Raw genomic sequence first — 24,071 nt, forward strand, 5'->3', positions numbered from 1 at the left:
TAGGTTTAGGTAAATAGATCTTACACAGATCTGTCCAAAATCCTGCCAAGGAATATACATTGCTAATACCCAGAGCAATGTCCTGTACAAAAGAAGAACCAACATGAAAGACATGTTAATCTTAGCCTTGTAACTCAAATACCTTCCTTGATAAAGGCTATTACAGTGATTTGCCAGAGAGAAGTGAGTTGTCTGAGCACATGGATTTGTTCAGACTGGTTTTATTTGCTTTTCTTTAGAAATGTGACAGATCATGTTGAGCAAGACATTTGCATCTAATCTGCCCAGAGGTACTATTAAGGACATATTCTAAAACCCAAAAATACAATATAGTCTCTTGTAGCGGTGTTGACAGGAAGGTGACAAGACTAGTCACACAAAATTACCTACCTTTTTTTAAGTAAGAATTTTTTTTCCCAAACAATTACTACTAGTTTTAGGTAAATAAACAAATATATTTTCTGTAACAATCTTAAAAATCTGTACCTTGTAAATCTATATTTTTCTTCCTGTAACTAAAATAAGCTGTAAAATGTTGAAAGAGAGGCAAAGGCTGGGACAACATGCTCAAGAACAATATTTGTTTCTCTGCTGCACCTCCTTGAAAATGTTCTACTCTCAAATTACCAATGAAAACAACCGAGGCACTGAATTTTTGTAGTGCTAATTAAGATAGATGGGAACAGCATCGTCAACTGGTACAAGCTCCCTCTGCATCATTTAAGCACACTTATAAGGAGGTAGATTTAACTTCAGACTGGCTTGTCTACTCAGCAAGCTGCCTCCTCATCCTAACCAGGTGTAAGAGCTTGCAAGTTGGATCAGTGAAGACAGTAACCTGTGTTGGGTGGGAGTATTGATCTGCTTGAGGGTGGGAAGGCTCTGCAGAAGGATCTGGACAGGCTGAATCGATGGTTTGAGGCCAATGGTGTGAGGTCCAGCAAGGCCCAGGAAGTGTTACAGGCTGCGGCAGAGTGGCAGGAAAGCTGCCCTGTGGAAAAGGGCCTAGACCAGTAGACAGTCAGTGGAAAGCCAGCTAGCAGTGTGCCCAGGTGGCCAAGGAGTCCAAGGGCATCCTGGCCTGTATCAGCAATAGTGTGGCCAGCAGGACCAGGGCTGTGGTTGTCCTCCTGTGCTCAGCACTGGTGAGGCCACACCTTGAATCTTGTGTTCAGTTCTGGGCCCCTCACCACAAGAACAACATTGAGGTGCTGGAGCGTGTCCAGAGAAGGGGAGTGGAGCTGAGGAAGGGTCTGGAGCACAAGTCCTGTAAGGAGCAGCTGAGTGAGCTGGGGGTGTTTAACCTGGAGAAGCAGGCTCAGGGGACACCTTATCACTCTCTACAGCTGCCTGAAAGGAAGGTGAAACCAGGTGGGGGTCAGTCTCTTCTCCCAGGTAACAAGTGACAGGACAGGAGGAAGTGGCCTCAAATTGTGTCAGGGGAGGTTTAGATTAGGTGTTAGGAAAAATTTCTTCACTGAAGGGGTTGTTAAGCTCTGGAACAGTCTGACCAGAGAAGTGATTTTATCACTGTCCCTGGAGCTATTTGAAAGACGTGTAGATGTGGCACTCAGGGACATGGTCCAGTGGTGGAGTTGGCAGTGCTGGGTTTACGGATGGACTCAATAGCCTAAAAGGTCTTTTCCAACCTAAACAATTCTATTATTCTTTTCTTTTATTCTCCTCTTTCTTCTTAATATTCTACAATTCCTGTTTCTCCATCTAACTACTAGAAGCATTCAGTACCTAATTTCCATTTCAATGCAGCCAAGAATAGGTTTGTCTACAGTATTTTAATGTAAAAGGAATATACATGGTGTTTTACTTTGTTCTGGACATGTAAGATTTGTTTATATAGTGTAAGCATGAAAGCAAATAACTTTGCATGCTCATTCCTACAAGTCACTCAAATCCATTACAATAGTTTTTCCAAAACAGTCTGTTAAGTCTAACCACAAAACCATTAAGCACAGCAGTAGGTCTGTTTCAAATTAGTGCAGCAGGTGGGCACATCACAAACAGCAGTGTGGCATTTCCCAAAGGGGAGTATCGTTGTCATGAAATAATAACAGAACTACTGCATAGCTCAAGGAGGTAAAAATGGAAGCAGATATTTGCACAAGTCCCACACCTGGAAATTGAGTCACCTGCTGTGACAGAAGCCATCATTAGGCTGCTAAGGTTATTGTCTGAAATTCAGAAAATACCTTTCTTCGTGGGCTGTAGCCAGGACACTTCCCTAAAAGCTAGTTTAGTTTCCTCAGTGCTGTGAAGTATGAGAAGCCTTTTTGTATTGAGAAATATTTTGTATCGTGAATCACCAGTTTCTTTTGAGCAAGTCTTTTTCTTTTTTTTTTCTTATTTTTTTCTTCTTTTTTTTTTTTGGTTTAGAAAAACATTCACTTTTAGTTTTGGGGGTTTTGTTCAGCTTTTCTCCAAGAAAACATGAATGCAGCAGCATCTTGCAGAGACAGAAGTTTACAGCCTAAGGTGCTGAAAGAACCTCTCATTACCACACGTTCACACAAAATGTGTCCTTTCCACTTTGAACAATCTGAGGACCAAAATCAAGAGCTGAAGAAACAGAAGGAAGGGGGTTGGGAGTGCCAGGAGCTTGTCCCTGCCCAGATCACAACCCAGTCCCAGCAGAGGAATGGAGAGGCCAGGGCTGGACCTTCCAGGGTGCAAATATGGTTCTTCATAAGGCAAATCTGTTAATGGTGTCTGCAGCCCAGGCTGGTGTGGAGATATCTGACATTCAAATGCCTCCCACAGCAGCTCTCACTCTTCAGAGATGCTCAGCATCACTCTGTGTCTCTCTCCTCAGCCTGGCAGCATTTTCTCAGTGCTGAAATTAATTCAAGCACAGTAGGGTACTGTTGGGAAGAAGAGAGGAAGAACCTGGCTGACCTTAGGCTGTGGCAAGGAATTGTTCAGGCATTGGCATGCAGGAAGCCACTGCCCAGAACTGGAGTCTGGGAAGAAATGTTTTGGAGAGATCACCACATCCAGCTGGGGGAAGGACTGTGTAGGTCATGGCTTAGCTCCCAACTCAGTCAAAAACAGACACAAATTTGCTAAACCTGCCAGCTTAGCAGCCTCATTGACTTAGACCTCAAAACACAATGTCTCCATAATGTAACCCTCCTCTTCCTGCCACCGTCCATGGCCTGAACTTCATTACTGGACCTCTAGGTTCTTCTGTAGGCTTGTTTTATAGGAACTTGGGGCCTCATTTAGAGAAATCTCAGCTGGCTCACCTTCACTTAAATCACTTAAAGATTTCCTTCTTTAAGTGTAAAGCATTGAGATATTCAGTTGAGGAAACATATCAAAGAAGCATTGTTATTAGAGTGAAAACTACATCCATCACAGGTGGATTTACTGTGGCACTTGCTGATTTTCAATTGTGCAACCTTAATTTCCCTTCCTAAAAAGTTCTGGTTTGGGCAGTTTCCAGCAATGAGGCCTGTATTGTTGTCTAGACCACAGTCTGCCCTAAATTAATTTTTAAAGAGGTTTGGGGGTTTTCAGTGTACATGATGTTGCATACTTTGGAAATACTTGAGCATGACACACTTTTTACAAGTTTATTGAAGTTTTTTTTAATCATACTCTCCCTGTGACCCTGAGATAATATCTTTGTCACATGTCCTTTTCCATACTTTTTAGGAGACCCTGAAAGCTTTTGACCGGGATGTAAATGAGTTTGTGGACTATATGTTTGGACCTCGAGGTAAGTTGCTCCACTTACAGCCCTTTAAAGAAATAATACTTCTACAGGTTACCACCCAAAAAAACTTCTAATAAATTTTCTGAGTAAATTCTTATTGAAAAATGTAAACTAGGCAGAATCACATTATTATCAGGAACACACCATTATTGCAGGAAATCTATCAGTGCAATTATTTGTGATTCCTTTGTTTCTGAGAATATCAAATTCAATTTTACATCCTAACGTGGAATAAAAAACCTGAAAGTTTGGATCTTTATGAAAGTGGAAGATCTGGTTTGGGACTGATTGCCATTCATAATCTAGTTTGTTTGGTCCAGCTACTTATTGCCTAATTCAGAAGGATGCTTGGAGCAAAAGCAACCTGCAGGATCACATCCAAAATTCCAATAAACCAATAGACTGGGTGGGAGAACAGATACATCTTTTGACTTCCTATTATTGCTTTCTGGAACAGTTTGGACAAGAGTATCTTAAATAATTGTAGCTTGGAGGTGCCTCATGCTTTGTTAGGATTGAAAAAAGTAAGTAAAAAAAACCCCAAGCCTAAAATAGGACTGCAGGCAAGGATGACGCATCAAAGTTAGGGCTAAGAGAGCCAAGCAAATACAAGAAAGGGATGAGACAGGAGCTTAGACAGGACACAGTCTTCAGAGTAGGTCCCTGCAAGGCCACCTTGCTGTTCATAGGGCTGGGTTTAACTTCAGGAATTGCCTTGCAAACTTTTACCATGGTTAAATCCAGAACTGCTGCTCATGTGGGTGGACATATGCTTATGGATTCTCAGTTTGTTGCAGTAATGTTCTCTATGTCACAGAAGTTCTTGCTTAATTGGAAGGAAAAGGGAAAATGTAGTGTTCTTAAACGCAAGAAATTCTTACTTTTCTTAGCTGGCTGGATGGCTACAAATTTTTTTCCATCATCTATACAGTAGATGTGAAGTTTGAAAGAATGATTTCCAGCGAAGAAACACTGAACAGCTTGGGAATTGCAGCAGAAGTGGTTAACGTAGAATAGGTTTTATTAATGGCTTCTACAATAGTACATTTTAATGTTAACAAAGAAATGTGATCAGAAGAATAAAAGCACTACTTTTTGGGGTTTTGGTGTTTTGTTTTTGGTTGTTTTTTTTTTCCCAAATGGACATGATGTTCTCTTTCATTCCTCTTTCCTTGTTGGTCCAGACAAATTGTCTGAAGGAATAAACTATAGTTGATCCAATTCTGAATAGCACAGAGATCCCTTTGGGCTTTTAGAAAGCACTTCCATTAAACAAGTATTATTTGTATTGTTTGCCAAGTACATCACCCTCCTCCTCCAGACATCAATGCTGAAGTTTGTCCATGCCTCTTCACTCTGATCTTTAATTTAACTGGTGGTATAATGACACAGTACCATGCATTTCCTGAATAGCATAGCTCCCTCCAGTGTGTTTATCCACATAAATAATTCACATAAATAATTCACAATAAACCGCAATCAGTTTTAAATCAAATGACCCCACAGATGAATATCTAATGAATTTGAGGGCTTCCCCCAAACATTCCCACAAATTATTCCTCTTCTTTCTCTCTACTGATTTCCATCCACAGTACACGTTTCATTCAGCAGTAAGATGGATTAAAAGGATAGGTAACAGCACTCTATTATTTTAAAAACCAATCCCCTGTTTATTGTTTATATTTTAGATAGTAACTCCTGAAATAATTGTATCACTATGCAGGTCTTTATCATCATTACCAGATGTGTCTGAGGGCACTAGAAGAGACAGAAAGCCATGCTCTGTTTCCCAGAGGCAATCTCTGCCGCATTGGGAGTACTGGGTTAACACAAGCTGCAGTACTGCCCGACTAGAATGAGGGACAGACTATCAGAGACCTGAATTTGATTTTTATAGATCAGCGTATTTTGTACCTTCATTCACTGGTATCAGCTGGGCTTTGTAGATAAATTTACCATTTACCTCCATGTTTGCTTTTGAACTAGCAGAACAAGTCCTTTGGATCAGGGAACAGTAGCCATATACCTACCCATTGGTTGCGTCTCTTAATAAGGGCTGGTCTTTCAATTTGGTGTTGGTCCATATGGTTCTTAGGCTCAAGACAAATTGAGAACACGTGAAATAGCAATTTTCTCCTGTAAGAGATCATTTTTCCACCCTTCATCTGCAGAGTATTGTTTGGTGTTATGCAAAAACAAGTAATATTGAATTGCAGGAGCTAAATCTACTTAACTGGCTGTTTGTTTTATCTGTGAAAGAAACAGAGGTGGTCAAGAAGAGATGTATTTTATTTAAACTTTGATAAAGTAATAAGCACTTTTCCTTAGTAGACTACGATGAGTAGCAAGGCACTGGTGCAAACCCATCTCCCCTCTGCACCTAAAAAGGCCTGAATCTACCCAGACACTAACTGGCCAAAGCTATACAGAAACTTGAATCAAAATGTTTCTAAACCTCATTGATAAAAGCCTGATACCTTTAAAGAGCCTGGGAGGCTTGCCACTCATTTCAAACGAGCCAAGATTTCACCCCAAGGGTTTGGCACATCATGGCCAGAGACCGTGAATGAGCTCATTCACTGAGCGATCAGAGCTTGTGGGTCCCTGCTCCTTCCCCTGCTGTAGTCCAGTGCTTTCCCACTGTGACTTTATTCACTGCTTTGGTCTCAATTTCAGATGCTATCCTACTTCAATACTGTAAAAATAATCCTTTCTCCTACTGACAGTGTACCTTTATAGAACTTGAACACGGAGATTTAACTGTCGGTCAACAGAAATACATTTCATCTCTCATTCTTCTGATAACTTCTTTTGAAATACGTTCCCTTTCCTCCCCCTTCTTGACACATAAAAACCTCCCTCTGCTTGTCATTCAGGGATAAGTGGAAGTGAAAACAAAGCAGTCACGTTCCTTGGCTGCCCTTTATAAACCCACTTTCTGCCAGAAACTGTCTTACTCTTCAAGGCATTGAGGTCGTGGTGGAAAATATTCAGGAAGGGTACACGTTTTAACTATTTCTCTTGAAACCGGAATAGTGTAGAACTTAAAAATACTTGACATGCTGACCTGAACAAGCACATGAGTTCTGCTTTTGTGTGGATCAGCCCACATGCTTGTGGCCACTCACAGCAGAATGAAAACTTTCTGAGGGCATACTGGGGCAGAATTTACTCTGTGTAGTTTAATTTGTATTCTGAACTCTTCTGGATACTTTTCCTCTTTGAGCAAACATGCAGTTTTGTTATCTACTGATGCCAGTTTGCCTTTGTGCATGTAACCTTTATGCACCAAGTGTTGCAATCCTCGGATGGGAGACCTTTCCTTAGATAGCAGTCTTGCTGACATGACTGCTTTCTACATCTTTGTTCAGGATACCAATTAAATAAATTAAATCCTTATTATCCTAAAACACACACTCCTAAGACATCAACACTTACACGTGCAACCTTTACCTGTCCTATAACTCCTGTGTTGTGTTGAGAGCCTATAAGGGAGCAGAATCACCTCTAAAACATTCATTCCAGTGCTTCAGACATGGCTTGTAAGCTTTAAGAGATTGTTGGAAGTGTTTCCTTCTCACACTGAGGTGATCCTAAATAAGCATTGAGATCTAAAGACAGACAACAGGGCGTTCTAGCTTGGTAATGCACAACAAAGCAAGGCTTCTCTAAAAGGAAGGATTGTGCTGTTGTTATTGCTTTAATCCTACACCTCTCTACTCTTAGAGGTTTTTGGGAGCCCAAAAGGGAGAGCCAAAAGCAGGAGAGCATTGGACTTCTATGTTAGTGGGGGTCTGGTTGAAAGTCTTTCCCACAAGACAAAAAGCTAACATCCCTTGTGGGGTCCAAATTCAACAGATCACTGTTACAGCCACTGCGATGGATAAGCTGAAGAAAAATGTAATTAGAAAGAAAGCTGATGATCAAAGCCTGGCTCATACACAAGTTACTCTAACATACTTAAAATTTCACTTTACATATACCTGTATGCATGTATTTCTGAGGAAGGAACTGTTGGAAAGAATACAGTACAGCAAAATTGGAATTAATTACTAAAAACTTGGGCACATTTGCTTTGTGCATCATCCATTGCCCAGTCTTTTCCAAATTCAACACAGGCAGAAAAATAGTAGAATGTTTTTTTCATACACTATGAATAGCTTTTCTTTTATGATTTTTAATGTAATCTTGGCCTCTGTAAAAGAATAAACTAAGTAATTTAAAACATTTTCCAAGAGCCAAAACGTCTTTCCAAGAACAGAAAGAACTGTTTTCTGTGTGACCTTCACAACAACTCCTCACTGACTTCTTTATTCACTTACTTCATAAGTAATTCTAAAATCTAGCCGTGATGCCCCCTTGTTCTTTCCATAGGTAAGTGTCTGAAGAATGTTGCTATGGAAAATTAACTCTAGGTTTTGCTCCATCTTGGAAAAAGGAAAAAGAAAAGAAAGCACACCCCTTTCGCTCATGACATCCAGTTGCTCATATGACAACAAAGCCGTGCCTCCCGCTTGGCATCTGGGATGAGGCTTTGCTCATATACACTGAACTATCTGATTACTGCCAATGGGATTACTTGTGTGAACAGGGTAAGCAGGATTTGACCTCAATATTTCATTTCAGGACCAGGCAAGTGCGACAGAAACTGTGAGAAAGCAAGGCCTCGCCCAGCCAAAGATCTTTGATAACCATCAAAGTAAACATTTGCTGCTTGATTTTCATATTTAATGTTTTGGAAAAGTCCTCCCCTCGTATGAGCGTTTTCTAGCCAATGTTGTATACCTTCCTACCTGTATGGCAAGTGCAGAATTAAAATAACACATGAGCTGTGGCAACATTGCCTGCATATTTTGTGTTTAATACTATCTGCAAACTGTCCGTTGAGCAGATTAAGATAGGATTTAAAGAAATATTAGATTAAAACATTAAATTAAATTTTTAAAAGCATATAAGAATGGGTTTTCCCCCTTCATGTTCTCTTTACTGTTAAAATGGGGTGATTTAGGTGACCTTACATTATTAGAGAATTCCATGCAGTTTTCAGCCCACATTCTCTGAGGCTTATCATGCAGTTTTGGTGAGTTGAAAGCAATGGAGAGCTCTTGTGAGGAGAGAATGGCTGATTCCATCTCACACTTTTAGCAATTTTTTTCATGATGTGTTCTGCCTTACTTTAGCAATACTTTACCATATCTTAATTTCCTGTTCTGTGTGTTTCTTTTTTAGATCCCAGGGTTAGAGGATGGTTCCTTTTGGACTCTTACCTTCCCACATTTTTCCTTACTGGAGCATATCTACTCTGCATATGGCTGGGCAACAAGTTCATGAAGAACAGGCCTCCTTTCTCTCTCAGGGCTCACCTCATCGTGTATAACCTGGGCATCACACTGCTCTCCTTCTACATGCTCATAGAGGTAAGTGCTGTTCCATGCAGCACAGCTGAGAAAGGTGACCAAGATACAGTTTCTAGCAGAAATACCTTAGTGACAGGTGGTTTTGCTAGAAAAGTTAAAATCAACAGAAAAATAAATTTAATGTATTAAAAAAAGAGTCCCTTCTCATCTTAGATCTTGGCATGTTTTGGCTGTCCTTCCTGAGCTACAGTCCACACCTGGGGACAGGTCTTTGCCGCCAGGACCATGTCCACAGGCATAAATTTGAGTCTGCAACAGTCACTCAGCTCAAACATGCCTGTATCTTGTTCTTCAGCATGCATGAAAGTGCCATAGATTGGGTTTTATTCATATGACTGTCCGTGGAATGATTTTTCCATGCCCATGCTTAAATATGAACAGATTTTTAGATGAGAGTAAGTACTGATTTATTTATGGTATTGGCAATTCAGTGTTATTTTTCTGCTCTTGTGACTAAGAAGCTTTCCTCATATAGTCAGACAGTAAAAGACCGATGTTAAAAACTTACCACTTCATCCAAAAGCAAGGGCTGTGGGGCTTGGAGGCTGAATATGGTCACACAGATTATTTCCCAAGTACTTATCAGGAAGGAACATGCTCATATAATTCAGGATCCATTTAGAACCAGAAGAGAGGTTTGAATGCATCTGATGATTTTGCAACAGCAGAGGATTCAAACAGTGCCCCTCAGCAGACATGTGTGGTTTTGCCTCTGCAGAGGGAAACAGAAGCCACAAGTCACTATTTGGATATTATTTGTGAGCTGCCCATTTTCAGTCTTTTGATGGTTGAGGTACTTTTAATATTATGGTGTTAACACTCATGACTTGAAGCCTTAAAAATAAACACTAGAAGACAAAACCCACAAAAGTTTTTGTTGGTTGGACAAGAAACTTTTCAGAAGCTGAACAGGACCCCCAAAGATTTCAAGTTTTAAATTAATTTGAGCTGAATACCAAGTGACTGGCCTGGTCAAATGGCTGAGGAGCAGTTTAGGTTTGTGCCTTTGTGCAAAGGACTGATTGTGTTATTCAGAGCTTTGTCCTGGTCAATGCTCTAGCTGGCTTCAGAGGCTGCTGTGGGTGTCTGGGAGTGCAGGATAAGGTTTAGAGCAAAGGAGAAACCAGAACAATTGCTGGAAGGTTTGATGACTCCACAATGATTGTCCTCCAGAATTTAAATTAGCATTTTGATGTTTAAACCGCCATTTTGCTTGAAGGTATACAGATAACTGGCTGCAGTAGCAGGACTCAGCAAAAAGGATTTACTGAATAGAAAACAATACCGATGCTCCCTTTCCCTACCAGTCTGATTTGGCCTGCCACAAGTAAATAAATGGAAGAACAAAGAAAATTTTAGCAGGTCTCATTTGCATGAATGAAGCAAATTTGGTTTTAACCACCTTCACATCCTGGTAGGAACTGTATTTAGCCACCTCCTGTCCAGCTGCCTTCCTGCTCCATCCTTCCTGAGGCTAACTTTGCTGCAGACAGTCACTGAGTTGCATTAGTCCTTGGATTAGTCCCTTGAGACCCTGATTCTGAGGCTGGAGGCTGCTGATTTACACCTCCCAGATTGCAGCTGGGCATGGCTGGCAGTGCCAGCTCACAACCCCACATTCTGCAAATTTGGGAACCCAGGGAACATGATGGCTGATCTGCACTGCCAGCTGTTCTACTGCAGATTTCACTCTTTGCTCTGGACTGTCAGCCAGGCTGGTTTTATGCTGTACGAAACACACTTCCATAATACTGGCTCTGTATTTTCTCTTAGTCTGCTTGCCTGGCTCCTATCACAGCTTCTCCTGTGAAGGAGCAGAATGGAAGTTAAGACTTGCAGTCCTGCCTGAGGCAGCCTGCATATCCCTGCTGAAGAAAAAACAGGCAAATGGGAGAGCAGAAATCATCTTCAGCACCAAATAAAGTCATGGTGATTCAATATTTCAAAATGTCTAATTTCCAAAGCTTCTATACCCCCTATGCTCCCTGTCTTTTGTGGAGAGAAAGCTCTTTAAGGCAAGAGTTACCTGTATTTAGCACATTCTGCATGGTGGTTCCTTATGTAAACACAGCTGATCCTTCTAGTGACTGTGATTCAGGATCAATTCCTGGTTAGACACATCTATAACAGTTGTTTTGTTCCTCCATCCTCTCACTGTGTCTAAACCCCTCTGGTCTCTGTATCAGAGATAAGTCTCAAAATAATAAGCTCTACAATAGAAATAAAACACATTCCTCCCCTATACACACACAACCCACCAAAAAGACCCCCATAACCAATCATCATTCTTTGTTTTGTTTATAAGGTGCCACACAGCATTTCTTGCAACAGCTCCAGAATGTAGGAGTTTCTTCTTAGGCATTCAAAAGAAAAAAAAATCTCGCTCACAAGGAAGGGTGTATCTCCAAATACAGCCTGTCCCACATGATGGATTAAATGAGAAACATGGTAAAACTGCTGATGGAGGTACCTGTGATTTCACTTCTTCATCTCCTCACCCTCACCTCCTGACTAGTTATAGCTGGCACTTCATGACAGTTGATTTCCACCTCAAGGCAAGAAGACGAAGGTTATAGCAAAGAGTAATAACAAAAGGGCTATTTTTAAATCTCCAAGGGCAGATTCCTCTTTTGAGCCAGAGCTCCATGCATTGCACTGTGGGCATGAACTATCTGGGAGCCAATTTTATCTCTGAGCTTTGAGGTCAACCAATCCGCAAAGTACTTGGAGGAACAGCTGCAGGACAAACCTTAGATGTGCCATTAGCATAAGGTCAGATACCCCTACCATCCCCAAAAGACAAGGTCTAAAGATAAACAGCTCTGCCCAGCTGCCCTCATCCTACTGAGATGTCTCAAAATTTTTGAGTCAACAAAGAGTTAGGTGCCTCTGAAGGCCTCCCAGAAGGGCAGCTCATAAGACTTTAATTCATACTTCTGAGTTAGGCACATAGATTTTCTTGAAGTTGTCAAAGGTGCTTTCCTTTCCCAGCTGAATATGATGGAGAAGTTGGCACCGGGGTTTGGAGCACGTTTCTTTCAAGTACCTGAAGCTTAGACACAGGTCCTGTGCTTAAATTGGGCAAGCTGCAGGTGAGCTGCCAAGGAGGTAGAAGACAATTCCTTCCACCTTTGCTGCTACCAAAGAAACCCACATCAGAAGTTTGTTATTGTGTACTTTTCTGTACCAGTAGGTTCTCATAGACCCAGATCAACTCTACTGATCCAACAATTTCTAGAACATTGTCAAGTCCTGAATAAGTAAATACAGCCACCACCTTTTTATTTTAAGAAAAATCAAAACTTTAAACAATTTCCCTTAGAAATATATTCATCTTCTCTACACAAATCTTTTCTTAAGATGCTAAAAGTACCAACTATGAGCAGTAAACCATCTTACTGGGAAAAACCATCACATCTGTGCATATTTTAAAATTATTTCATGTCCCTACAAACCACACTTCAGGGATGCAGCCTGAGGCACTAGAGGCCACGTTGTCACAAGCCTAGTGATAAATTAAGACTGGAAACACAGGAGACCAGTGCTGATGTCTGAATTCTGAAATTACTCAGGTGAGGATACTCTCACTAATTGGAATAGACATAATCTCTGCCACAGTCTTAGGCTGCTTTCCCCAGCAGTATCACCTCTGCCCTATTTAAATCAAATCTCTGCTGGTCATCAAGGTCTCACTCAAGTCCTTCTGTTGATCAGGCACTGAGAAAACCAGGACACTAGCACCATTTGGGTCAGATTAAAAAGGAGATCTAGAGATATGTGTCATTAGCAGAGGGGTGGCGTGATGTCTCAAGCTGCCTGTATCCCCAGGTAGCTTCTCAGACTTATTACAAATCCATGGGATTTGTAAGCAAGCAACCACATCCATGTGGGGAAGCAGGACTTGCATGTGAGGTCCCCTCATTTCAGAGCAAAGGGAGAAGAGCAGAACTCACAAGTATTGCCAGCCCACTGCATTAACGTTTCTAGAGAAGCCAGAAAAAAAGTCTTCTACCTTGCAGGACTAAATAAAATAAAAAGCAGTAAATCAATTGCACTTCAGCTGTTTCTAGGAGATGAAAATTCATCCCACATTAAGTCCAATTTCTGAATTATAACCATAACTTCCATATCCGTAGATACCAAGATGGTGTGAGCATTCCCAGGAGTGCCAGAAAGATCAGGGCCATGAGCCACCACTTTTAGCCCTTCACACTGCAATTGAGATTGTATCTCAAATATTACTAGAAAGTAATGCCTGAATTAGGCATAATGAGAAAAAACAAAAGGAGCAAATCAAAACCAGAAGGAGCACTTAAACTCTGTTTTATTCCATCATTATAAGGGCTCACATCAGAAATACTTGCTTCCTATCTATGCAAGTGTTAAAAAGATAATTTGTGCAGCACAAGTTCTAAGCAAAGCTTTAACAGAGCAGATGATGAGGAAAGGTGAAAAAGATCCTAACCAATTCGAACTGTCCTGGAATTTTACTGTAGAAATCCAACTTCAACATAATCTTGCTTTTGGTGTTTGTTTTGTTTTGATTGGGTTTGGGGTTTTTTTGTAAGATTGTGATAAATTATTGTTTACTCCTTCATTAATTGCTCAGAAGTTAGCAAATGTAAATTAAGTACAGAAGTACAGAAGGATTCTAGGTCCATCAGTATTGGTGCTTGAGATGAAGCCTTTCTTTGAAGCAATTGGTTAGTACTGAAAGACTATTTGTACCTTAGGGCAGCAAGAAAAAACAAAGAAAGTGAGAAACCAGAAGAGGTCAGGTGCATTTCTCTATCATTTGAAGAAAGGAGAAGTGGGAAAAAGAAAAACCTAGAGAGCAAAAGGTCACTGAGAGTGCATTGTAAAGCAGTGAAATGTAAGGACAAGAGCAAACAGCTCTTTTGATTAAGAACTTTGTGTGAATAGAGTTAAATTACCAGGTGTTCCTCTATCTTATTTGAATAATTTTTTTGGAGAGCTGAGGAGCTGACTTTGCTCTCCTTGCCTGCAGTTATTTCAGCTGGACATGTTGTCCTCACATCTCAGTTTTCATGCTCTGTGTTCTCCTTATCTTTCATTCTGACTTTTCTGAGCTCTGCATTTCAGTAGCACATTTAACCTGATCATTGAAAAGGGCAGTGCTCTGGATCTCACATGCACATTCAAATAGAATTCAGTAGAACCTTATGGGAAATCAAAAGTAAAACTTCATATGATAAATTTTACACATGAGCAAATCTTCTGATTTAATGACAAATCGAAGATGATTAACGGTACCTTCCTCTTTTCATTGAGTTAGCATGAGAAGTATGATGGCCTCAGTAACCTTGTGGTGTGCTTCACCCCAGCCTCTTGGGTATAGCAAGGCAGTTCAGATGTTGCATGCTTGTGGAAGTGACTCACGTTACAGGCAAGGAGATGGTTTCTCCCTTTAAAAACCAAAAAAAGGAAAAACACGTGTGATTATTAATATCTGGTCTCAGTTTTCAGACACTGATAATCTTCTCAGGCATTCCATTCTAAAATTCATTTAAGATAAAAAAGAAAATGTCATTTCTCTGTCCTTCCTGAGACACTGCCCTGAGTCACTCTTTCCTTGGGATGTGGCCATCAGGTAACTGCTTGTAGGACTATTTTATCCAAGCCTATAGATCCAGGGAGGAGCTACCATTCACAAGGACTAACAAAGATCTCCGGTGGCCAAGGGAAATAAGCGATTCACAGCACTGCAAGTTAAGCCCTTTTTTGTGCTACATAGATAGATTAGTCTCCTTTACTTGGCTTAGTGAGACCACAATTGCTTGAGAATAGTGGTCATATCAAGTCATTTTAATTGGTCTGAAGGCTGGAGTGCCTTAGAAAACCCAGTAAAACCATACCCATAAGAACATCTTGCTCTGGTTTTTTCCACAAGAAGGACACTGGTGCTCATACTACTCCGGACTTCTAAGAGGAATTGTAATTACTGTAATACTAACTTCCTTATTAGTTTTTAGCTTTCCTTCTTAACTGGTTCTGTATAGACAGACCATGTACTGGATAGACCGTTTCAGTTGGAAGGGACCCACAGCAACCGCCTAGTTGGACTGCCTGACCATTTCAGGGCTGACCAAAAGCTGAAGCATGCTGTTAAGGGCACTGACCAAATGCCCCTTAAACACTGACAGGCTGGGGGCATTGACCACCCCTCTAGGAAGCCTTTTCCAGGGTTTGACCACCCTTGTGGTAAAGAATTGCTTCCTATTGTCCAGTCAAAATCTCCTCTGGTGCAGCTTGGAATCATTCCTACATGTCCCACCATTCCTATCTCCCAGAGAGTAGAGCTCAGCACCTCCTTCCCCCCTTCCCCTCCTCAGGAAGCTGTGGACAGTGAGGTCACCCCCCTCAGCCTCCTTTGCTCCAAGTCAGACAAAACCAAAGTCCTCAGCTGCTCCTCATAGGACTTGCTTCCAGCCCTGTCACCACCTTTGTTGCTCTCCTCTGGTACATTCAAGGATCTTCTTAAATGGTGGGTCCAGACCTGCACCCAGTGCTCAAGGTGAGGCTGATGCAGTAGGATAATGCCCTCTCCTGACTGGCTGGTTGTGCTGTGCTCAATACACCCCAGGACGAGGTTTGCCCTTGGGGCTGCCAGGGCACATGATGGCTCACACGGAGCTGCTGCTGACCAGCACTCCCAGATCCCCTTCCACAGGGCTGATCTCCAGCCATTGCTCCTCCAGCTCATACTCGTGCCCATGATACTCCATCCCAGGAGCCAGATCCAGCACTTGGACTTGTTAAATTTCATCTTATTGATGACTGCCCAATGCTCCACTCTATCCCTCTGCAAGTACTCTTGTCCCTCAAGTGAGTCAACAGCACCTCCCTGTTCCATATCATCAGCAAACCTGCTAATGGGGCATTCAATTCGTGCCCCCAGATCACTGACAGATACACTGAACAGCGCTGGCCCTGGAACTGATCCTGAGGAACACCGCTGGTGACCGGTCACCAGCCAGATGTAGCCAGATGCTGATGCCTCACCCTCTGCCTTCCTCCTGCTCTGGAACAAGGGGGAATGCTTTATTGCTTATTCCAGGCATTTGCTCTCTGAGAAAGTCCAACCATGCACAGAGAACCTGCAGTCAGTAGAAATGGCAATTTCTATTCAGAAAATCACCTCACTTTCCTTTCTAGCCTAGCTATGGGGAACAGATGAAAAACAAGCTACAGCTGTGATATTTTTGAAGTTGAAAGCTTGAAATGAGCAGGGCACAGGCCCCTGGGTCAGGCTCTTAATGCTTAGTCTGCTACTCAGTGAGGTGAGACGATTATATAATCTTTTGGTACCTGCTGCCCACCCCCCACCCCTGAAACTTCTGACAGAGGAACCAACTTTCAATTCTGAACACGCCGATTCCCCATTTACAGAATTAAGGCAGGAGTTGGACGGACGTGGTGAAACAACTCGTGTGAATCCTTGTGCTGTTGCGACTTGAGTAGATGAATAGAAGTCATTTATTTGTGTAAAAACAGGAATCTGTTAAGAACAACATATGGGCAGCAGCAAAATATGAAAATTAACAGGATGTTGCTACTTAGCAGAAATTTTTCACAAGGCAGCACTTTACTCTTTACATGATCTGTTTTTCCAAATAGCTTCAAACAATACTTGTTTAAATATTATTTTCAGGATAGGCTGCCAAAAATGCAAAGAATTGTTTTCTAGAGGGAGAGAATTTGCGTTTTGAAGGAGAGAGAGGATTTCTCATCTCTTCGATAGATCCTGCCCTTGCACCATCTCTGCGTGATTAGTAACACCATCAGCTCTGCAGCATTGTGAGTGCTCAGTGTAGGAAAGGAAACGTGACTGAAACAGTAAAAGTGATGTATGGGGTTTGTTTCAGAGAAAAAGAGACCTGGTACCAAAATGTCTTGTGTCAAGGTGCTGGCTTCTGTTCCAGAGATGCAGGTGTCTCATTTGGCACCATTGGGTGAGCTGCCTACCTTCCACATCACTGATAACCAACAGGAAAGTCATGGCCTAGGATCACCAGGATCCCATAAAAATTACTCTCTGCTTTCCAAATTTCCACACTAATTTTATTAGGAAGTTAGACAGAAGTCTTGGAAATTATCTTGCAAATCAGAGGAGTCAAAACTCAAAATGAATTCTTTTCCCTAAAGGGGACGCAGTAGTGTATAAGGCACCTACAACAGAGAATAGAAATGCTGAGCTACAGAAAAGCTGACGTGAAAGACTGAGGTTAAAAAAAGTCAAGATCTTCAGTCTAAGCTGCTGGCTCTTGAAATGCAGACACAAACCAGAGGAAACTCTTCTGCCAAGTAAAATGACTGGGGAACATACCAACAGAATGATCTGAAAAAACTGGCATTTTTAAAATCATGGAAGAATGAACAAAAGAAATTAAATAAAACCCTGCAGTCAGAGTGGTATTCTCACCCCAAAGTTTGCTCTCCATTTGCATGCTGACTATTTGTAAGGAGTTGCAGATTTCCTGATTACCAAATTAAAAAACTGATGTTGAAAAGGAATATTTTCTTTATGAGCCTCTAAGGGTTTTTTCATCTCATTTTCCAACATGGAACCTATCAATTAAATACTTGAAAAAAAAAAACCACCCCAAAACCTTGAGATACTACTGAGCTGATTTAACTGCTCAGCACCAGCAAAAAAGTTTCATAAAACATGTCAAGTTGGAAGAAACCCATCAGGATGATTGACTCCAACTCCTGGCCCTGCACATAACACCCCAACAGTCACACCATGTGCCTGAGAGTGTTGTCCAAACACTTCTTGAACTCCATTTGACCTGGTCCTGTGACCACTTCCCTGGGGAGCCTGTTCCAGTGTCCAGGCACCCTCTGGGTGAAAAACTTTTTACTGATATCCAACCTAAACCTCCCCTGACTCAGCTTCATGCTGTTCCCTTGGGTTCTGTCACTGGTCACCAGAGAGAAGAGGTCAGTGTCTGCCCCTCCTTTTCCCCTCACAAAGGAGTTGTAGCCTGCAATGAGGTCTCCCCTCAGTCTCCTTTTCTCCAGGCTGAACAGACCAAGTGACCTCAGCAGCTCCTCACATGGCTTCCCCTCCAGAACTTTCACCATCATCATGGCCTGGATGGTCTCTAATAGCTCAATGTCTTTTTTAATATTGTGGCACCCAAAACTGCCCCCCCAGCACTTGAGGTGAGGCCGCCCCAGTGCAGAGCAGAGGGGACAATCCCCTCCCTTGCCTGGCTGGTGATGCTGTGCCTGATGCCCCCCAGGACACGGCTGCCCCTCCTGGCTGCCAGGGCACTGCTGGCTCACGTTCAGCTTACCATTGACCAGGACCCCCAGGTCCCTGTTCATGGGGCTGCTCTCCAGCCTCTCATTCCCTGGTCTGTACACAGCACCAGGGTTGCTCTATCCCAGGTGCAGAATCCTGCAACATACAAGTTGGTTGTAAAGGAATGTGTTTGTTTCAATTGTTACACATCAGTTGTCTATAAAACACTCATTTACTGTTGTCATCTCTCTCTGTAATTTCTATAGGTTATTTTGGCCACCTAAACCAGCTAAGTTCATATTACAGGGACAACCTGAATTTGAATTCAGAAAAAAATTGTAGAAGACCCTGGTTCTCCAGGTGTCAATGCATTTTAATGTGAATTTATAATAAGCATTCTAGGCTACTTTCTAATCCTCCAAATATTATCAATAATAATTTTTAATGTATTTAACTCCAGGAATTAATTCAGTGTGAGCACTGAGAATATCTCTGCTTCACTTTTGTATGGACTGCCACACATTCAACACAGGACACTTCTTTTCAGCATGAACTAGAGGGAAAAGTCATCCCTTCTGTGCTGACACACACCACCCCTGTGAATATAGCTCCAGAATTGAAAGCAACCCACTTCTCTCAGTATCTTGCAATTCTGCTTACAGCATAACACTTCAATGCATTTCTCCCACCATTGCTCACTGCAGCATCTGTAGAGGGACCCCAGAACATGAGTTTCTCAGTTTGCCCCCAAACCCACTTTGCACTCATTTGAGAACAAGCAAGGCCTTTTCAAAATGAACGGATTCTGCATGGCATTTATAGGCAAGAGATGATGCTCCCTCTTCTAAAAGGGCTGCTGAGTGCTTTAGGGTGGCTGTTACTATAAAAATATTCCATATGAAAAACCACCATATGGTTTTCTAGAAACCTGCTCCATCCCAATGTGGCACTCTGATATTTCATTGCTCTGTCTGCTTCCCTGTGTGACATGTGCGGAATCTAAGAAGTTGCTTGTGTGCCTATTCACGCCTCCATTCAGCTCTGTGCCTGCTCTCCTTCACTTCCTCCAGCATTTAACAGTGTACACTAAGGAGACATGTATGGCATTAGGAGATATTTCTCCCATTGAGCTACTTGGCATTTGCCTTCTAGTTGCCTGGCATCAGGGAATTTTTCTCAAGGACAGCTTTGCACAAGTAGCTGTGTTAAGCTCTGCCTATACTGCTTGAGGATAGAGATACAATATTCCAGAGTTTGCTTTGGAGCAAGGATTTGGAGATACATTAAGTAATGAGAGGTTTTAATGGATGCCTTGAAGGCTCTAAAGCCAGAGAAAGAGAAGAAATGCATAATTCCATATCTCCAGCTTAACTGATGCCCTTCCCCCTTTCAAAAGGGATGATATTAGCAAGTTGTCTAGTTTAAGAGCATCAGTTCATGGAAGGAGTCAGTACATACCACTGAGGACAGAACAATTGCAGGGGAAAGAACCATTCCATCTGTTCATGAATGTAATTCCTCTGTTTTCTGTTCCAGCTCATCCTTGCCACATGGGAAGGCGGCTACAACTTGCAGTGCCAGAACCTCCACAGTGCAGGGGAGGCTGATATCCGGGTGAGAGACGAAAGCAGCTCAGCCCTCAGCATCCACAGCAGTCATTCCCCTCCACATCCCTGATGCAACACCTCTGCATTCATGGCAGTTAGAAGGATGCTCTCAGTAACATCTCTAACATCAGGGTTTTAGTCAGGTTGCCTAACAACTGGTAGAAAACAAGAAGTGTTACATTTTTTGATTCAATATAGGTGCATCCTTGCAGAGGAAAGCAGGACAGGAAGCATTTTGAAAAGCCACATATCAAGACCTCTAGTCAAAATAGTGTTGCCTATTAAAACTGAGAATTACATAATTTAAAAACTTTGAACAAAAATCAGTCATCTAAAATGTAACTCTTGTTGGGCAGGAGCAGGATTTAAGCCCAACTATAAACTCTAGAAAACTGCAGAGACATTTTGCTGGCTTGACTCATCTGTAGTTTCAGCCCTTACTTCTGCATCACAGTAATTCCATGTATTAAACCCTTTGTTATTCCCCACATCAGGTTTACTTTCCAGATGACATTAGACCCCAAGGACAGAAAGACTGGTTAATGTATATAATTTTCCCCAACTCTCAAAATTTGTCTGTGCTATGACAAGGAAAAAGTCAGTTAAATACCTTTTTCCTCCTCAAAGAAATGTTTTTCTCCTTTATGTTTTAACTGTCTTTAACTGTCCTAGGGCACATCCTGAGCTCTGATAAAACATCTCTACTCTAGAGGAGAATATATTTAATTGCATTGGGTATCAAATTTAGATTTTTCAAAAAAAATAATCTGGCAGCAAAATCTGTTCAGTGTCAAGAAATTGGTAGCACCCTTAAAAAAGACCAAAAGAAACCAACAAACCCCCCCCCCCCAAAATAAAACAAAAACCCACAAAACTATATCTTTGAAAAAAAAAACCCAGAACAATTAGAAAACCCTTCCTCAAAGTTTATATTTCTTAAATTACATTTTGACAATTATATATTTACACAATTGCATAAAAGATGATGTGTGTTTTTTAAAAAAACTGCTTCATTAAGAAGCAAAATAAAATTGAAGCCAGAGCTCATGCTTCTCCTTCAGTAGTATATTAGTGTCTTCTGGAAAATTGCATGCCTAGGGAGTGAAGTAGTACAGCAATATTTAAGCACTTGTATGGACAGAGATTGATCTCCTGCTCCTTTGTTCTTGCTTGTACAGGTAGCCAAGGTGCTGTGGTGGTATTATTTTTCCAAAGTAATTGAATTCACGGACACTATCTTCTTTGTACTGAGAAAGAAAAGCAGCCAGATCACCTTCCTTCATGTGTATCACCACGCCACTATGTTTAACATTTGGTGGTGTGTTCTGAACTGGATACCTTGTGGGCAAAGTAAGTCTTTGTTAGCTTCATCAGCTGGGGTAAGTCAGCAGCAGCTGGGGAGGAATCACATCACCACACAAAGGAATTGTGTCACTGTGCAATATGAGATCACCTTTAGGGTTCACAGCCTTTCAGAACTGCTGACCACCTGCAGAACACAGGAAAATTAAAAGCATGGTTTAAAGTTCAGACCAAAAATACCAGTGTTAGGCCCTAGATTTTCCAGTTAGCTGCCACAAGCTCATGTATTTACTTCTCTTCAAACCTCTTTTAAGCATAACAGCACTGAGTAGCACACAAGAGCCATCACATACGAGACCTACTCCAAAAGCAGATGCAGGGAGAATTCATGACCCTGCTAAAGCCATTATCAATCACAACAAATTAAATCAATGGCCCTTTTACAAGCTCGACTTCCATGTGCATCAATCTGTGCTTTAGCAAGATACTTTACTTACATAGTCACTAATTAAAATACCAGTTTGAGTCTGTTCTGTTTCATATCAGAATACATCCTTAGGAAATTATTGTAAAACTATCATCATCTTCCCTGTTGAGGAAGGGATCAATGATGCCACAGGCTGGTCACTTGCATTTATATAAGAAGTCCAAACAGCAGAGAACTACTTCAGCTGTCTCACAACATGTGCACTTTTCCAGGGCTTCACACAGCCAGAGGCCTCCTGTGGCACTGCTTTCAAAGTTGAGGAAAAAAAAAAAAAAAAAAAAAAAAACCACCAGTTTTCTTGAAACCTATTGAAGGGAGTCACCTCAGTCCATTGTAACATTTTGTAAAGAAACTTGTTTGCAAGTCTTTTTCAGAACCAAAAGCAGAATTCACATTTGTTGGCACTTGCTGTGGACAGCACAAAATCAAAGTAAATCACTGTTACAGGCAGAAACAGGGATCATAGATTTCATAGCAGTTAGGAGCTATTTCTAGAGGTATAAGCAAATCAGTGGGGGTTTGTGCTTTCTGATGTATGTGAACCTGGTCCCCACAATTTGCACTAGTACTACACTACTGTAATTAAATCGGTAGCTAAGTCATTAATCAGTGGCAAAATCAGGACAACTGGTGAGTCCATCTTGTAACTGAAGCACTGCCATCAAACACATGAGCACACTGCACAGAGCAGTGCTGCTACTCCTCCATAGCCTGTGAAGTACAGAGGATAATTAACTTCCTCTAGAATTAGTATTCACTAAATGAATACTAGTGAATACTAGTATTCACTAGTAAGAGTAGCAAGGTATTATCTGGGAGGAAATTCTGTAAATGTGCATCTAGCAGAAGACCCAAAGAACAAAACAAGAGCGATGATCAAACACAGGCACAAGAGGCTGGTTTAATTCAGAGTAAAGCCCTTGCTACTGCATCAGACAGCAGAAGTACAGGTGTCTCCCAGGGCCCTAAGCTGCATACTAGCAGCAAAGTCATCCACAGCAGTGTTCAAAGCTTGCAGGAATAATAGAAAGACTCATAGCAAGAAGAATTTTAGGAGAGGGAAAAAAAATAGCCTGTAAACTACAGAATAGAAAAAAGTGGAGGAGAAAAAAAATACGAGATAATAACAGAATATTCATCATGAGAAAAAACCCTCTAGGAAGTATCATTTGGTTTTTCAGTTGTCCCTAGGAAAGCACCTCTACAAATCAGGAAAGTCTTTAGCAAGAAGTAAGCATGAAAGGAATATTTACCATATGCAAGAGACATCACAAGCAATAATATCCTCTCTCACTTTTTAGCAGTTCATATTTAAGTTGGTTTTTTTTATTTTCCCTGATGGATTTTTATAGGTTTCTTTGGACCCACTTTGAATAGCTTTATCCACGTGCTCATGTATTCTTACTACGGACTGTCAGTCATCCCTTCCATGCGCAAGTACCTCTGGTGGAAGAAATACCTCACTCAGGCACAACTGGTATGTATCTGTTTTACTCTCATTTCTAACTACCAAAAATCCTTCAAAACACGAGAGAGGACTAAACGAACGATAGGTAGATATTGTTATTTGCCAGTTAGAATTGAAGTATAATGGAACTATCATAGGGCAGAAGTCACTAGTGCAGCCTGATATAACTTAATAAAGAAAATAATGTTCAGAAGTGTTTTCTGTACAAAACAAACAGTAGAAACTCTTCAGTCCACAAAATTCTATTATTTTTGAACTATTGCATAGAAGATGACTGCTCCTTAATTGTGGAAGAAACTGATTTAAAAGTCACAAAAATTGTCCGACAGAGCCAGCTCCAAGGCAGACCCTCCCCACTGGCCAAAGCTGAGCCCATCAGCAAAGCTGGGGGCACCTCTGTGGTATTATATTTATTAAAAGGAAAAAAATATTGCACAGCAGCTAAGAAACATGAGAGAAACAGCCCTGCAAACACCCAGGTCAAAGCAAAAGGAGGGAATTAGGGCCAAAAAGTCCCCTACAGCCTGTGGTGAGGACTCTGATGAAGCAGGCTGTTCCCCTGCAGCCCATGGAGGTCCACAGGGGAGCAGAGATCCACCTGCAGCCCATGGAGGACCTCTTGCTGCAGCAATGGACACATCTGCCCTGAAGGAAGATACAGCCAATGGAGAAACAGGTTCCTGTGGACCCATGGAGAGAGGAGCCCACCCTGGAGCAGGTTTGCTGGCAGAATCTGTGACCCCATGGGGAGTCACAGATTGAGCAGCCTGTTCCTGAAGGACTGGA

At 41.6% G+C, this 24,071-nt stretch overlaps 1 protein-coding gene across 3 annotated transcripts in view; it reads left to right on the plus strand.

The window, feature by feature from the left end:
* Window positions 1-24,071, plus strand: part of ELOVL2 (ELOVL fatty acid elongase 2) — a 48,239-nt gene that overhangs the window by 20,766 nt on the left and 3,402 nt on the right. For 2 of the 3 annotated variants that reach the window (XM_039549439.1, XM_039549440.1), the window contains 5 exons: window positions 3,673-3,736; window positions 8,963-9,150; window positions 19,958-20,035; window positions 21,207-21,378; window positions 23,170-23,294. In XM_039549439.1, coding sequence (XP_039405373.1) covers window positions 3,673-3,736; window positions 8,963-9,150; window positions 19,958-20,035; window positions 21,207-21,378; window positions 23,170-23,294 — 627 coding nt within the window. Of the gene's footprint in view, window positions 1-3,672; window positions 3,737-8,107; window positions 8,326-8,962; window positions 9,151-19,957; window positions 20,036-21,206; window positions 21,379-23,169; window positions 23,295-24,071 lie in introns of those variants that run through there. The other variant, XM_039549438.1, reaches the window with a different exon arrangement.

This window comes from Corvus cornix, chromosome 2, assembly GCF_000738735.6.
Source record: "Corvus cornix cornix isolate S_Up_H32 chromosome 2, ASM73873v5, whole genome shotgun sequence".
NCBI classification, from domain to species: domain Eukaryota; kingdom Metazoa; phylum Chordata; class Aves; order Passeriformes; family Corvidae; genus Corvus; species Corvus cornix.